Source organism: Magnolia sinica, chromosome 4 (genome assembly GCF_029962835.1).
Source record: "Magnolia sinica isolate HGM2019 chromosome 4, MsV1, whole genome shotgun sequence".
In the NCBI taxonomy this organism is placed as follows: domain Eukaryota; kingdom Viridiplantae; phylum Streptophyta; class Magnoliopsida; order Magnoliales; family Magnoliaceae; genus Magnolia; species Magnolia sinica.
In genome coordinates, this window is record NC_080576.1 from 20,644,332 (window position 1) to 20,660,776 (window position 16,445).

Below are 16,445 nucleotides of genomic sequence, written 5' to 3' on the forward strand. Positions count from 1 at the left end.
GCCCAATGTGATGTATATTGAGGCCTAGGAGATGAGGCCCATTGTGATGCATTTGAGGGCCAGGCGAAGGAGCCCATTGTGATATATGTTAGGCCCATGTGAAAGGCCCATCGTGGTGTGTATTAAGCTCTTAAGTGAGATCCATGGTGTTTTATATTTGGCCCTTGTGTGAGGTCATGGGTCCACTATATGTTAGGATTTATGAGGGCCACTCCTTGGGGGCAATGTTAGTTAAATGCCTACATTGTTGAGGTTGATTGTCGATGCTAGTTATTGATACCGATTATGAGTATGTGACAGCATAACATCATGATACATGCCCATACGCATCATCTGCATGTTTGTTATGAGATGTGGTTGACCATTGCATATGTCATTGGGCAGGCTATGAGACTCTCTGATAGGCAGAGGTTATCTCACATGAGCGCACGGTATACACAGGATTGATGCATGACTGGATTATATGACTCATGCATTCTGCATTGTGTGTTGTGATTACTATATGCCCTAGCGACATCAAGGTCGTAGCCTCCACAGGGATATCGTGGATGGCTAGATGGGACACCAAAAATGTTTGGTCTAGCATACGGGCGCTATAGATGTCCCTGGGTGAAAATTCCTAAACCTTCATGGCCAGGAGACGCCTCAACGTCGAGACCGAGTGGATATATATGAATGCATGAGAGTCGTATCCCAGTATGCCGCGTCTCCCACCATGTCGTGGTCGGTTAGGAAGGGGGTGTGACCTTATCCGCCTGAGTGAGGGGGCAATATGTAGGTTAAGTTTGACCAGCTTGAGGAATGGGTCCGCTATCGACGAGCTGGGCCCGATATTGGCAGGCGGATAGTGAGGTCTCTTCCACTTACCCAGTCGTGCACTTGGATAGGGGCGGCAAACTGGCGTAGAGTGTAATAGACCCCGGTGATGATCCCAGAGAGGAATTGTACTGATACGTGGACTTATTGAGTACGAGTTGCATACTCATTCACTATTCACTCGGGCTGGTAGTGCGCAACTATTTGTTACGCGTACATTCGCAATGGCCAGGATTTCGGTTGGGACGTGCGACTAACCTGAGATCAGGAGTTTACCACGTTGAATCTGACTATCCAAATTTAGGTATGAGACTGGTTTAGATAGGAGTCCTTTGTGGTGGACCCCGTAACCTGCGATACTGCGTACTATCATCTCGACTTCACACTCCAGCATGGTCATTCCATTCGCACCGCATATTGCATTACATCCATGGCATATGACATTTTGAGTTATTATGTTTCTGCATTATATGGTCTAGATACGACTGATGCTATTCGTGGACCCATCAGGAATTGCATATTGTATCGCATCCTCAGCATCTGACATCTGGCTCTTTATGACTCCTCATTTGCATAACTGTTCTATATTGCGTATTCTGATATTGATTGACTCGTGGAATTGTCCATATTTCCTCTTACTCTGTTATCGTGTGATTTATGATCTTGTCAGTATTTCTGTTTATCCTGATAATTCATGATCTGGTTAGTATTTCTGCTTATTCAGATATTGTACGATTTATGGATTACCAGTATTTTCGGTATTGTATGATGATGACAGTGTATTGAATACTTGACACTTACCTTATGCACACACTTACACCACCCTCTAAGCTTTCTATAAGCTTATGCATGATACATGCGTGCAGGCGATGTTAGGTTGCAGTAGTGTGGAGCTTGGAGTATGTAGCTGACTTCTGTATTTTTACATATGCATTTCCCTTTTAGCATTGTATTCAAATGTTTATATTAGTGGATATGTGATGATGATATTGCTTTTATGATTCGGGTATACTTGTGGTTATGCCTATTAAGAGTTAAATGTAAATTGAAAAAAAAAATCCTCCTTATAGGATCTCAGGATTGGAAGCTGGCGTATGGACACTAGGAGCCGAGAATGGGGTACTACGGAGGCTGTCAGTACTGGATTCGGTGATCAAAATTCTTGTGAATCTGATTTCTGGGTTTGGGGCGTGACAGTAGTGGCGCTAGATGGCACACTTCGCACGTGTCGCAGAGTGGTCGCTCCCTCGCGACCTTACGCGAACTGGTGCGAGACGGTGCGACCTCGGTGCAATCGCGGTGCGATGGGTCTGGTTAGAGCCTTAGGGCAGTGTGGATCTAAAAATCTGAAATGAGCCTGGGTTTTATAGGTGACTAAGAACGGTCGGATCATAAATTTGAAACGTCCAGCTGTTTCTAAAAACGGATGGCTACCTTGAAAATCACAATGGTCTGAAAACGTACGGGCTAGGATGATCCAACGATCAGATCTTCTGATCTGACGACCAGAAACGTTTGGGATTAATGGACAACTGCCAGAAACATTTTTCAAATGTTCTGGACCACTGAATACCATACAACAGCGGTGTTATACCTGATACCTGATGCTTATATAAACTGGACCATTCCAGTCCGATGTCATCATGTCAACACACCATCTCTCCCATGAAATCAGATACGATCCATAGCTCCATTCTAAAATACTTAGAACATCTCCACTGTCTGAGTCTGCCAGAAGAAATCTGCTGCATTAAAATTGTTCCACAGTGGACCTATCGTGATTGCTGCACACTAGATCTAGATAAGGCTTGTCTTATCGTGGAAGCAATTCGCCTGTAACCCATTAGCAGTTGATAAGGGGGCAAATCACGCTTTAAGGATAGCGTATTTTATACGTGATTCAACCTTTTTTTATTATTTATTTTTTTAACACACGCACACACACCCCACACACTCATGCCGCAGTGGGCTTTCACCACCTATGGATACTCGAACCCTTGACCAGGTGTTGAAACTCCTGAGAGTCTACCACCCATGCAAGAGCAATGATCCATATGTGATTCAACCTAGTGAAATATTTTATTTCGATTTATTTTGATATTTTTCGGTGTATCCAAACATCTATTCCTAACATGAATGGCCTAGCTTAGCCCAGGTCCATTAGTGTTAAAGTAGTTTATGCGGATTGGGTAAGTTGAACTGTTGAGAGCAATGGACTACAACACATTTCTGACCCACCTAATAAGTGGATTGGTCTAACTTTTGCCTTATTTGATCTTATAGGGCCCGGCCAAAACTTGCAAGGCTAGGGCCTTCTGAGCACAACTAGGGCTATGGCATGGGTTGAACTTGTCTTTTAACCACAAAGTTATATAACCCCTTAAAATCGAAAGTTTTAAAAGTCTTTGGTGCTTTCTGTTGTTCATCTATTGTGACTGCACATGTTAGATTCTGATTTGAAAAGTCAAGCAAATTCAAAACTTAGGAAGGCTTTACCACAAGAATAATAGGATTGATTACCTACCACTGAAACCTTGTTGGTGCCACAAAAGCTTTGAATCTTGATATTTGTGTTTCCCTTAGTCTCCATGAGAATCACCTTATGAATGTGTTGGATGATATATAAACATCACAGTGGGCCTTATGAAGATTTTAGCAGTTCGTGTTTCCATATGTAGCTACTTTTTTCTTTCTTTCTTTCTTGTGGTGTGGACTATTTGAGTTTTGAACCTATTTTATTTTTGAGATGACATCCTACGATGGATCGACACAATGAATGGATAAAATCTATACATTATGGACCCCACATACATTAATTCCAAGTTATAGGCGATCACATTCATGGTAAGGCTCAGAACCCTAAAGGGCCTATCTAGATGAGATATACTTAGATCAATTAATGTACAAATACAACTTTACTGCTTAACATTTAGGTGGGGAAGGGTAATAAATTATGCAACCATTTTCTCGTGGTTAATGTAAACTTATGTCTAAAGGGTTGCAATGGGTTGGGCAGCCTCCCTAACCTGATGAGCCTTGTTTGGCTTTCGGCCGGTCTTGAAACTATTAGCTTGGCCAATGAGTTGGGCCTGGGCCTTTTATGCATGGTCTCATCAATTCTTGAGTTGAGGTTGGGCTCAAGTCATTTTAGTAGAATATGTTGATTGAGTGCTTTTAATCTAGTGCAGAGAAGGTCTATCTCAGTTTGACCGGTGTCTCATTCAGTTTGATCGATTTAGGAGTGGATTCTCGAATTGCATGACATTCTATTTTGCACGTTTTTGGTTTGACCAGATGTGTGTGAGTCAGTTCCTCTTGGTTCAACTGAAGGTCCCATTGGTCCAACCAACAGAACGTGTAAGTGCAGGTTTTATTTCTTAATTCTGTACGGGAGTATATAAGTATCCTCTTAATTGCGATTAAGCTTAGATTTTGAGAGAGTAGTAGAGTTGAAGAGGAAAAATGAGGCTTTCAAATGCAAAGTTAGGGTTTTCACCGTATGTTGTTTCATCTCTTATAACCCTCTTATGATTATAGTTGAGTGATCGTCACTTTGTATCGTAGTTTTTTCCTACAAGGATTTTTTTATGTAAAATCTCGTGTGTTTTTTTTGTATTTTGTTAAAAGTTTTATTCTTTATTGCTTGTTTGATTTGATCTGAGGTTACTTCTACGCCCAACAAGTGATATTAGAGCTTAAGGTTGGGATGTTAGTTTGAATATAGAAACATGGCCTTAAGGTGATCAAATGTGAAATTCGAGACGGATAAATTCACAAGAAAAATAACTTTAAACTATGAAAGTTGAAGATGAAAGCCCTCTTACTTTAATTAGGGTTCCAGTATACACTCATTGGGAAAGCGCATCGTCTAAAATCTATGAAGGAAGAAAATTGGGATGGACTTAATCAAATGATGATTAACACAATCCAATTGTGTTTAGCCAATGAAATCATTTATAATGTTATTAATGAGATGACTATCATGGGCTTATAGACAAAGATGTAGAGCATCTATATGACAAAGTCACTCAACAATCGTATATATCTGAATAGATAGTTTTATACTCTAAAGAGATCTCAGATCTTTCTAAGCACATTAATATCTTCAACACATTGGTTTGCAAGTTAACAAGTGTGGATGTGAAAATCAATGAAGAAGATAAAACCTTAATTTTATTGACATCTCTTATAGAGTTCTACAAGTTTCTTGTTTATACTCTATACTATGGTAGGAATACCTTGGACGTCAAAATTGTTATTTCAATCATTCAGTTAAAGCAGTTGAGAAAGAAGAACAGATGTGATGTACTTCTACAGATGCATTATTTTCTTAGGAAGACCGTCTAAGTAAGAGAAAGGAAACTCGCGATTTATATTCAAGTCGAAAGGTAAAGGGAAGTTGAAGTGTTAGAGAGTGTGACATATGAAAAAAGACTATTAATATCCCATAATCATAGTCGTTCGTTGGTCGTGATAATGAGACGTCGGTCAGAGTCAAAGTCACTGCTTGTGGTTGGTGTTCTAACTGATCATGAAAGTCATGCTCAACTTATCTAGACCAAGCTCTTTACCTGACCTTTGTTTCCGAACTACTGACCTTGTGTCTTCTATCTCATTCTTATTGCCTAGTCGGTCCAGTTTTGCTCATAATAATAGTCATTCAATCCACTCTTTTGTAGAGGTGTGTCTACTTGAGCTTTGGATCTGTTTATTTTTAGGCTCATGCCATGAAATAAATTGACAAAATGGATGGACAACGAAGATAAAGCATATACATCATGGTAGGCCGGTCACCGGGAATATCTCTAGTGACTTGGTCTCCAGGCAATCCGTGTTGGCCTGTCAAATGAATTGAATAAAATGGCCCACCTTATGATTGAACCAGCCTGATCTTTGCATCAGGTTATCTTTATGGAGCCGATGAGTTTTAAACGGTTCAGATGTCCAACGGGAGTTACACTTTGGCAGGAAAAAGGGTATGCGAATTTCGTGGAAGTTTCTGCGCTGGAAAACTAGATGAGGTCCATCGTGATGTTTGTGAAGAATCCACACTGTCCATTCATTTTTTGAGCCCATTTTCTGAATTAAAACAAAAAGTGAGCAGGATCGAAGGCTCAAGTGAGCCGCACTAAAGGAAAATATGGGTAGGGAAATTCCTGCCGTTGAAACCTCCCTAGGATCAACAGTGATGTTTACGTTCCATCCATACCGTTCATAGAGCCGTTCATAAGGTCATTCCTAATTGGATGAACTGAAAACACAAATATTAGCCTGATTAGAAACTTCCGTGGCCTCAAAAATATTTCAACTATGTACTTCAATCCTCACGTTTTTGGACCGCTTGAGTATTGGATTCCGCTCAATTTTGACCTCATGTCCTAGATTGAATGAGCTCACACAACAGATGGACGGGGTGGATTTCTCACAAACATCGCAGTGGGCCCAACCTATGTTCCCCGGGCAGGAACTTCCCGCCAAAGGGAAATCCGCGTCCGGGAAAAGGATGCACCGTAGGCTGAACATGATCATTCCCCATTAGTAGATCATTGGGCCGACTCAATCAACGGTCTCAAAACTGAAGACGGGCCCACTAAAAAAAATAAATGATGAACACGATTAAAGATGGGACCACCAAAAATATCCACCAAAGCAGCAGCAGTGATGTTCTTCGGGTTGAGGGATGGATCAAGCATCCAACGGTGAGCATTGAGCAACCAGCCGAAGGTCCGTGGGCTGCTTACAACGTATTTTCGACTACTCTGGCTTGGGCTGTCAACGGGCCGGGCTAGGGAAGGTCTCAGCCCGGATTTTGAACTGTATGGACGCGCTGGCCCTAATCAAAATCCTGATTTTTCAGCCCCGAGATGGGCAACCCAACTCTGGCAGAGTATGTTACTCGATACACAGACACTGAAAAATTGTACACGTGGCACACTTTTTTTTTTTTTGTCATCTTGTTAGTACAACCCACTGTGAGTTGACACTTCAGTGTTAGCCACCTCGACTAGGGATTGATACCAAGACCTCAATGTTGAAATGAGGTATATTTCACCCAGTCTACCACTTGAGCTATCGATGGGTGTCACGTGGAATACTTTAAATCAAGTTAAACCGACTGAATAAAAAAATATTCACCGATCTAATAGTCAAAGAATCAAATAGGCTTAAATTAAGCATAGTTCGGAGAGTTTAGTTTGACTTATTGTACGAGACATGCATGTATTTTCTAAGTAATTTCCTAGTGCCTGCGTATCATGTAATGCCTCCGCCAGACTATCGAAGCTTCACTCATTTGGGTAAGACAGCCCCCCAGCTCATGCCATGCAATCCTTTCTCTCCGATAAGATCTCACAACTTCAAAGCCATCCAGCCATCCTCTCTCTCTCTCTCTCTCTCTCTCTGATTGTAAATAGAGTAATTCGGGAATTCTAGGGTTCCTGTTTGTTTGAATTCTCATTAGGGTTTACGAATTCGTTTATTAGGGTTTTGATCTTTTCATGTCTTCGATAGCAGGAATGGCATCTCTTTCAATCCCCAACCATACCCTCAATCTTTCTTCTTTTAGGGTTTTAAAGACCTCTTCTCATCAGGTCCATCTCCCGCTGTCGAGAATTCACACTCCTTCGATCACGACCGTCGATTTTCCTCCAACGATGACGATCCGGATGGGCGGTGGGCCCCGGACCTACCCCGGTGGGGTATCGAAGTGGCAGTGGAAGCGGATGCAGTTGAAGAAGGCGAAGCAGCTCCTGAAGGCCCGCCTCTGTAGGGAGCGACAGATCTATGAGATGCGTAAGCGGGCAGAGCTCCAGGCAGCGGTCTCGGAGCTCGAGCGGCCATGGGAGATTGTCAAGAAGGCTCCTGCACTCTTCTCCGTGAAGGCCGATGAGCAGCTGAAGGTCCTGGCTGATCGGTTTCAGCGGCCTGGAGGGTACGATCTCTGGTCTGAGAAAGACGGGCCACAGCTCTTTCATAGTCCTACGGATGGACTCCCATCGGCTAGGTTCTTCCCAAAAGGCGTCGTTCATAGCATCCAGCCTTATGCGAGGATTTCGGAGAATTCAGAGGATGCGAGTAAATTGGGTCCTGTTGATTCGTTTGAGGGTGGGAGAAGAGGGGGGAGGAGAATGAGACGGGTCTCAAATAGTAGAAATGGAGGCGGGTCGAATGGTAAAGGTGATGGCCAATCGAGGAGAGTTAGTCGAGTTACAGATTGTGAGTTGGAGGAGAATGCAGAAGAAGAGAAAACATTGAGAGTTTCTAATTCTAACAGTAGAAAAGATAATGTGATGAAGGGGAGAAGGGGTTCATATGATGGTCCCAATCGGAGGGTTGTTGACGGGAGGAATTCCAAGAGGGGTGATAGTTTGGAGACAAATGTCAATGGGGGATTCTATGGAAGGAGAGATGGAAATCATTCTTCATATGATCGGGCAAAAAATGGTGGGAGTTGGCAAGGGCATGAATTGGAGGAGGATTTATATGGGTTGGATTTGGAATGGGTGTCCATTGATAAAGAAGTGAGTAAGAAGACTGATTTTGTGGGCAATGGTAAAAACAATGGTAGCAGTCGGCGATTCAATGCATGGAAATCGGAGAAGTTACATGGGTCGGATTCAAAAGGATCCTTGTTGTATAAAGAAGAGAAGCAGAGAATTCCTTTCACAAGCAGTTGTCGGTCCAATGTAAAGAAATCAGATGGTTTTTCTGTATCAGATTCAGACTGGGGCTCCATTGATTAAGACGATTTTGAGAAAATTCCTTTGATAGGCAATGAGAGATACATTGGAAGAAATCATTGATTTGATGCAAGAAAGTCAGAGGAGGATTTACATGGTTATTATTTGCAACATGGCCCAATCAATAGAGAAGAAAGTTTTGAGTTTGGGATGTGAGGAGGATGAAGGTGCATTGTTGGTTGAGAGGAAAGGGGAGAGTTTAATTACAATCAACCATCCACAGTGGGTCAAAAGTAACTGATTGCAGTGGAATCATCAAATCTATGGCTTAAATATCATACCTGCTGGTGCGCTGCAAACCCAATTCTTGATCATGTATTTTCTAGAAGTTGATTCCTTAGTTACTAGAAATGGTAGTTATATGGATTAGTAGAAAATTAGCCATTGTATGGTTGGAATTGCTTCGGAATCATGAGATATAACTAATGTGGATGGTTGATAAGTTACTGTGAATATAATCTGTCCTTAATTGTGTACGTATATACTTTTTTTTTTTTTTTTTGCTCTGAAAACCAAATTTAGTTGTAGACAGGTTTTGTTTAGTCATCTACTACATACTGTGGATTTGTTTTATCCCATGTTATGGCTAACTTGATTGCTTTTAAATCTGGTTTGCAATGTACTATAATTGAGTTGTGTACTGAGGAAGTAGCCATTGCTTGTGAACTGGGGATTTAACTAGCCATTGCATGTTAATGTTGAGTTTGTAGACTAACTTTGGCACATCCTTTTACAGGATGCAGTTGAGTTGTCGACTTATCAATTATAGTAGCGTATGCCACACCCACATGCTAGATGAATTGTAGGTCTAGGTTGACTTGTAGAATAGCCTACACACAAGTTGTGAACATTCTGTTTGATGAAGAGAGATAACAGAAACTTGGTGTTGTATCTGAGCACACATGATGAGGCAGTGGCCCTCAAAATTGCAGTTGAGTTTCTTCCGAGCTCAATTTGAATGTAACAGCAATTGTAATTTGGAGCCTAGGCCTTGAAATGAATGCTAAGGAAATAACTGTTCCATTGTTTTCCCTTCATTCGAGAAGTAATTTCAATTCAATTCAGTAGCGCATCCAAACAAACACTTTTTCCAGATTAGCTTTTGCATCATAGTTTTGTCATTAAATTGAGGAGAACAAGTGAATAAACCTAGTTGAGCTCTTTGGTGTAGTGGAATGGTTAATCAAGCACTAAATTTTGATTCAACATTGAATTGAATTGCAATAACTAGTAATTTTCAGAAGAAAATGGAAAAAGAGACGCACACTTGTATCTGGTTGGACATGCAATTGCCCAAGTTGGGATGCCTGTGCCCTCTTGTGAGATTGTGCTCTAAATTAGCACTCAAATCAGCAGTGAAAATACCGAATAGATCCAAGAATAGAATCACTGCTAGCTCAAATTTTGAATGTATATCCTCGGGGAGCTAGAAACTCTCAGACAATAACTCTACAAGAAATGGTCAGGTAACCAGTGATCTGAGCAAGGAACCTTGACGACAGAAAAAAGCTTTTTAGGCACCTTTCTTCACCCCCGGATGCGATCATTACTCAGTGTCAAATGGAAATTCTGTTTATAAACTGAATTTCCGCAATCAACATGCAAAATGCTAGCAATGCAAGAAGAAAAAAAATGTCTAACATGAAATAAGCATGTGGAATGAAAACTAAATGAATGGAATGCCTCTATGAAAGTGAGAATTGGAAGCCAAATCACTATGTAAAAGAAAGAATAAGCATGTGGAATGAAAACTAAATGAATGGAATACCTCTAGGAAAATGAGAATTGGAAGCTAAATCACTATGTAAAAGAAAGAGAAAAGAAAAATTGTGAAGGATGATCGAGCCCCAAATTTGAGTATCCTTGTCTATATAATGGAGTCCCTTGATTTGCAAAGAGAATTTGAGAGAATAGCTTGCAAGAAAGGGTTGCTGAAGTCAGTCTCAGGCTGAATCAACCTAGATGTGCTTGTTTGCCTCATCCAAGCAACCTTCTCCATGAACTTTACTCAATTCTCTTCATCTTCATCTGCATCTCCATCACTTGTTGAAATCTCTCTCCAAAAGGTAAGAAAGGAGAAGAAGACGCGTAGACAGAGAAAATTTCAGAGATCAAAAGGCCGTTTGCTTGAGAATTGGAGGGGTATTTGTAGATGCAATAAATGGCTCAATTGCAATTTAAAGGAATATCAAGGATTGATCAAAACAGTGTTCTGAATATCCGTATTGTGCTCTTTTTTCTTTTTCTTTTTCTTTTTTGTATTTATGCTCGATTTTCTGTATTTATTTAAAGAAATTCCTTCCCTTTTTTTTTGGAATCTGATCACAGATCTTGCATGGGGGGCCATTTCTGATCAAATCTACACCAGATCTGATATATATATATCATGAAAGGTGATGTCCCCATGGGTATTTCCGATCAAATGTATACAACATCTGATCGGGGTTTTGTCAGTTTTTTTTTCCTTCAAATATCATGTTGATGTTTCTAGACCTATATATATATATGTTCAAATCAATTGAAATGTAATGCAGTTGAAATGTAATACATAGGGGGGTATTTCCATCATATCTACACTAGATCTAATTATAAATTTGGGGTATTGTTGGGAAAATCAAAGTTGGGGACCTGATTTGGGGAAAATAAAAAATTGTTTGATTTTTAAGATTTTTTAATCTTCTTTCAATTGCAACTTGTATTTAGCTAATAGTGCATGATTAATTGTTTAAAGCTATAGATCTACAAAATTTACGCATGAATTGATTAAAAGTCATTTTTTTTCATCATCTTAAAAAAAATAAAAAAATAAAATCAACACTAGAACTTACAATAGGTCAACCCTCTAGGACAAGATTCTTACCAAAGAATGGTCCGATACATCATTGAATACATGTTAAAAAAATGATAGATTCATGATTATGTCATTTTTTTCCTATTGATTTATGATTATCTCATTTCGCCCCCTATTTTTCTGATTTTTAAAATATTTTTTTGCTTAAAAAAAATTATGACCTATACGGGGTGATACGGCCTCGGTACCAATACGCGACATCATATCGTATCATTTTTCCGCCCGGCCGATACTGTCATTCAGAACCACGGATCAAAAGGGATGATGTAATTATAGGTGTTTCAAGAAAATAACCATTAGATGAAAGGATAGGATGGTCATTTGACAAAAGATGGGAGGGAAAATTACTTAGGAAAATATTCTTCATTTTGGATTCAGTACTCAATGGGAAATTGGGTTATTTCCTTGATAGGAGTTAGTTAGGATGGTAAGTTGGGCGGTTAGGAAATGTTTGAGGACAATTTGGGCATCAAATCATTCATTTGGAGGGAAGAGGCCTCATGGGATTTGAATGCTTGGAGGGGCAGTTTGGTACATTTTAGAAAGTCATCAGTGTAGAAAACTATTACGACCACTCAAATTACAAGGAAGTTAAATCTGGCAGAATTAAGAGACTACAACTTTTTAGATCTTTGTCTTTGACACGGAATTTTACAGCTGTGGAACAAAACACTGTCTACACATTTTTCTTAAAGCTGAAGGCTGTGGAACAAAACACTGTTCTTCGGGGTCAAGAGGGAAAGTCTACGAAGTTTGGTAGAGATGCGGGTTCCAAAGGAACTACTAGTTTGAGACCACGACAATCGTATTTCTACGATTCTCTTAACTGGGCTTGATATTAAAATTAATTTTTTAAACAGAAACATTTTGCAATAAAATAGATTATTGTAACAATGAAAAACATAATTACTAAAGAAATACCACAAAAGTAATAATAAACATGATTTAAAGAAAACTAATACTTGAAAATTTCACTTACAATATTTGATTACACTTTTACAAAAATTACAGCTAAAACATGACTAGTTTATAAAGATTTAGTTCTAGAGAGATTTGTGGTTAGAAATAAAGGTTAGGATCGAGGATTGTAGTGTGCTTCAAGAGGGATCGAAGAAGTTCTGTTTGTTGCCTTGTATGTACTTCCTTTTAGAGACGAAAAGAGATTTGGAACTGAAATGGTTTGAAATCCGGATGCTTCGAGATAATTGAATAGTGCCTTGTCAGGGTACTTTTTGTGCGCATGTTTCTGTTGCTATAGTAAAAATTCATTTTTTTCTACCGTAACTTTTGTTTTTTGTGCCAACGTTTACTGTTTGCGACAGTAATTCTTGTTTTTTTTTTGCGCCGACGTTTACTGTTTGTGATAGTAATTCTTATCTTTTTGTGCCAACGTTTACTGTTTGCGACAATAATTCTTGGAAGGAATCTACTGGATTGAGATGAACTATGGGGTGCCGGATTTGTGAGGTTGACACTGCAGTTGAATTGCTTGAGAGGGATGGAGATGTTGAAGCTAATGGAAGCAGAGATAAGGATGAAAATGCCGAGGAAGAATGCGCGGGTTTACCTTCCCCTGACCATGAACCTGAAAGTAGGAGGAAAGAGGAAATGAATGAGGAAATAAGTATTGAGAAACCCTTGCCTTTGGAGTAGGAGCAGAAATAAGGAAGAAGCACAGACCTTGGAATCAAAGTAGGTGACACTAATTTGCTCAGTCCAAATAAGGAAGCAATAGAAGGGTTAGCTCTATGTAATGAAGAAAGATTAAGAGCAAAACTTAAAAAAGGAAAAAGATTAAGTAAATCAGAATTAGGACATTTTTGTGAACAATTCAGATATAGCCCTATTACAGCACCTTCCTCAAGAAAAAGATTTGGACAAAAAAGAAAATATTCTAAAAAACATTTTAAAAGAAATTTTAACAAAATCTACTCATGGAAACAAAAATATCCCTACAAAAGAAGACAATTCAAAAAATCCCCCTATTACATAAGATAACAAAAATAGAAATAAAAATAATTTTAAAAGTTTCAAAAATAAAACACCAACATGCTATAAATGTGGTAAAATAGGCCATTATAAAAATAATTGTCCGTTAAAATCAAAGATAAATAATTTAGAACTAGATGATAAGCTAAAACATGATTTATATACTATTCTAAAGGAACATTTAGACACTTCTGAACTACAATCAGAATCAAGTAACAATACTACACTAGAAATATCTGATAATGAGTTAGATGAAATCGAAATAAAATCAACAACCTCAGATATAAGAAATAGTACAGAAAGTATAGAAGCTAATTATAACTATGGTATGTGTTTAGGATGCAATAATAAAGAACTAAAAGAAAAAGAAAATTTTGCTTTAACCAACGAACAATAGACCCTTTTAGATTTTGTAGAATATATACAAGATATAGGTATTAAACAACAATATTTAAAAACTTTACAAGACTCATTAATAGAAAACTCAGAGAAAAAAAAACAAAAACTTACAATATAAAACACATACTAAACAAATTTCAAGAAACAACTTCTAGATTGCCAACTCTACAAGATTTACAGTACGAAATAAATATTACAAAAATAGAAGTTCAAGAATTAAAATCATAAATAAAAATTTTAAATACTAATCAATCTTTCCTACAAGAACAGATAATCAATAATGTCAAATTAAAAAATCCAACAGAAATACCCAACACTTCTAATACTCCTTTAAATTATATAGACATAATCATAGAAATAGAACACCAAAAATGGCATGTTTTAATCAATATAATAATAAACAAAGAATTTCATATTAATACTATAGCTTTAATCGACACAGGAGCAGATATGAACTGTATGCAGGAAGGATTAGTGTTATCTCAATACTTTGAACCAACAACTGAAGAATTAAGAATAACTAGTGGAGCAAAATTACAACTTAATTATAAATTATCAAAAGCACAAGTATGTAATAAAGGAATATGCATAAAAACAGATTTCCTCCTGATTAAGGATATTAATAAATCAATCATCTTAGGAATACCCTTTTTAGAATTAATAAAACCTTTTAGTGTAGATAGTGTCAAGGAATACAGACAAAAATTCTAGATCAAAATATTACTTTTGAATTTATTAATCCTTCCTAAACAAGAAGTATAGAAGAATTAAAATTGAACAGGTATTCTAAAACTATTAACCTTTTACAATATGAAAAAGAAAAAATTAAATATTTAAAATCAGAAATTTATAATCTTAGAATAGAATAAGAATTAGAAAAGGCAGAATTAAAAAATAAAATAGAAATATTTCAAGAAAAACTTAAACAAGAGGTTTGTTTAGATTTACCTTCTGCCTTTTGGAATAGGAAAAAACATATAATCAATCTACCTTGTGAAAAAGAATTTGATGAAGTAAAAATTCTCACTAAAGCAAGACCAATACAAATGAATCAAGAATTACTAGAACATTGTAAAAAAGAAATACAAGACTTGTTAAATAAAAATTTAATTAGACCCTCTAAATCACCATGGAGCTGCTCAACTTTTTATGTTAATAAACATTCTGAAATTGAAAGAGGACTTCTTAGATTTGTTATAAATTATAAGTCACCAAACAAAGCTTTACAATGGATTAGATATCATATACCAAATAAAAAAGACTTACTAAATAGACTAGTCAGTGCTTCTATATTTTCAAAATTTGACATGAAATGAAGTTTTTGGTAAATACAAATAGCTGAAGAAGATAGATACAAGACTGCATTTAATGTTTTATTTGGACAATTTGAATGGAATGTTATGCCTTTTAGATTAAAAAATGCACCTTCAGAATTCCAGAATATCATGAATGAGATATTTAATCCCGATACTCACTTTACAATAGTATATATAGACGATGTCTCAGTATTCTGAGAAAATATAGACCAATACTAGAAACATCTTGGCTTTACCCGATACATGTGGTTGTGGGTGATTGCATATATCCGCAGGGATTAGTCTCACTTCAAAAAAGAGGTGGGGACACCCAGTGTCTTCAAAAAAAAAAAAAAAATAATAATAGAAACATCTTAAAATATTTTTCTAAATAATAAAAAATAATGGACTAGTTGTTTCGATAACAAAAATAAAATTATTTCAAACAAAAATCAGATTTTTAGGACAATATATATAGTAAAACTATAATTCCTATAGAAAGGAGCTTAGAATTTTCTGATAAATTTTCAAATGAGATAAAAGACAAGAAACAATTACAAAGATTTTTAGGCAGTTTAAACTACATAGGAGATTTTTACCAGAATTTACATAAAATATATAAACCTTTATATGATAGATTAAAAAAGAATCATTCTCCCTGGACATAAGAACATACTAATATAGTAAAACAAGTTTAATTAGGAATTAAGAAATTACCTTTAGTAAATTTAGCACACCCTCTACACTATAAATTTGGCTAAGGTGGCATACTTACACAAAGATCACCAGAAAATAATCAAGAACAGTTAGTTAGATATACTTCAGGAGTATGGAATCAAGCTCAAAAGAATTATAGTACAATAAAAAAAGAAATGCTTTCCATAATTTTATGCATTACCAAATTTCAAAGTGATATTTTCAACCAAGAATTCTTATTATGAATAGATTGCAAAAGTGGCAAATATATTTTAGAAAAGGATGTTAAAAATTTAGTTCATAAACAAATTTTCGCTAGATGGCAAGCTATTTTATCAAGTTTTGATTTTAAAATAGAATTTATAAAAGGAGAATCTAATTCTCTTCCCGATTTTCTTTCCAAGTAATTTCTTCAAAGCAAGAATGACTGAAAGGCCAAAACCAACTTCAAAACAAGATTATGCCATTTCGCCCAGACCAGTTACCCCTAAACCAGACTAGTTGCCCCTAAACCAGCCAGTCTAAATAGAACTCTTCTAAGATCTACATTCGGATTAACTCCTAAATTCAGGCCTTTTCTTTCTCCATATCACTCCATAGAATTACAAGACCAGTTTGACCTCTTAACCTCACAAGCACTAGAAAAACCCAAGACTTTTG

General features: G+C 37.3%; 1 protein-coding gene across 1 annotated transcript; it reads left to right on the forward strand.

Moving 5' to 3' along the window:
- Positions 1-7,132: 7,132 nt before the first annotated feature.
- LOC131242712 (uncharacterized) lies at positions 7,133-9,032 on the forward strand. The gene has a single exon (XM_058241536.1). The coding sequence runs from the start codon at positions 7,314-7,316 to the stop codon at positions 8,556-8,558; it is 1,245 nt and encodes a 414-aa protein (XP_058097519.1). The 5' UTR covers positions 7,133-7,313; the 3' UTR covers positions 8,559-9,032.
- The last annotated feature ends 7,413 nt before the right edge of the window (positions 9,033-16,445 follow it).

Bases quoted from the DNA above. Each gene is read 5' to 3' on its own strand.
- LOC131242712 (XM_058241536.1), top strand. From the start codon at position 7,314: ATGTCTTCGATAGCAGGAATGGCATCTCTTTCAATCCCCAACCATACC.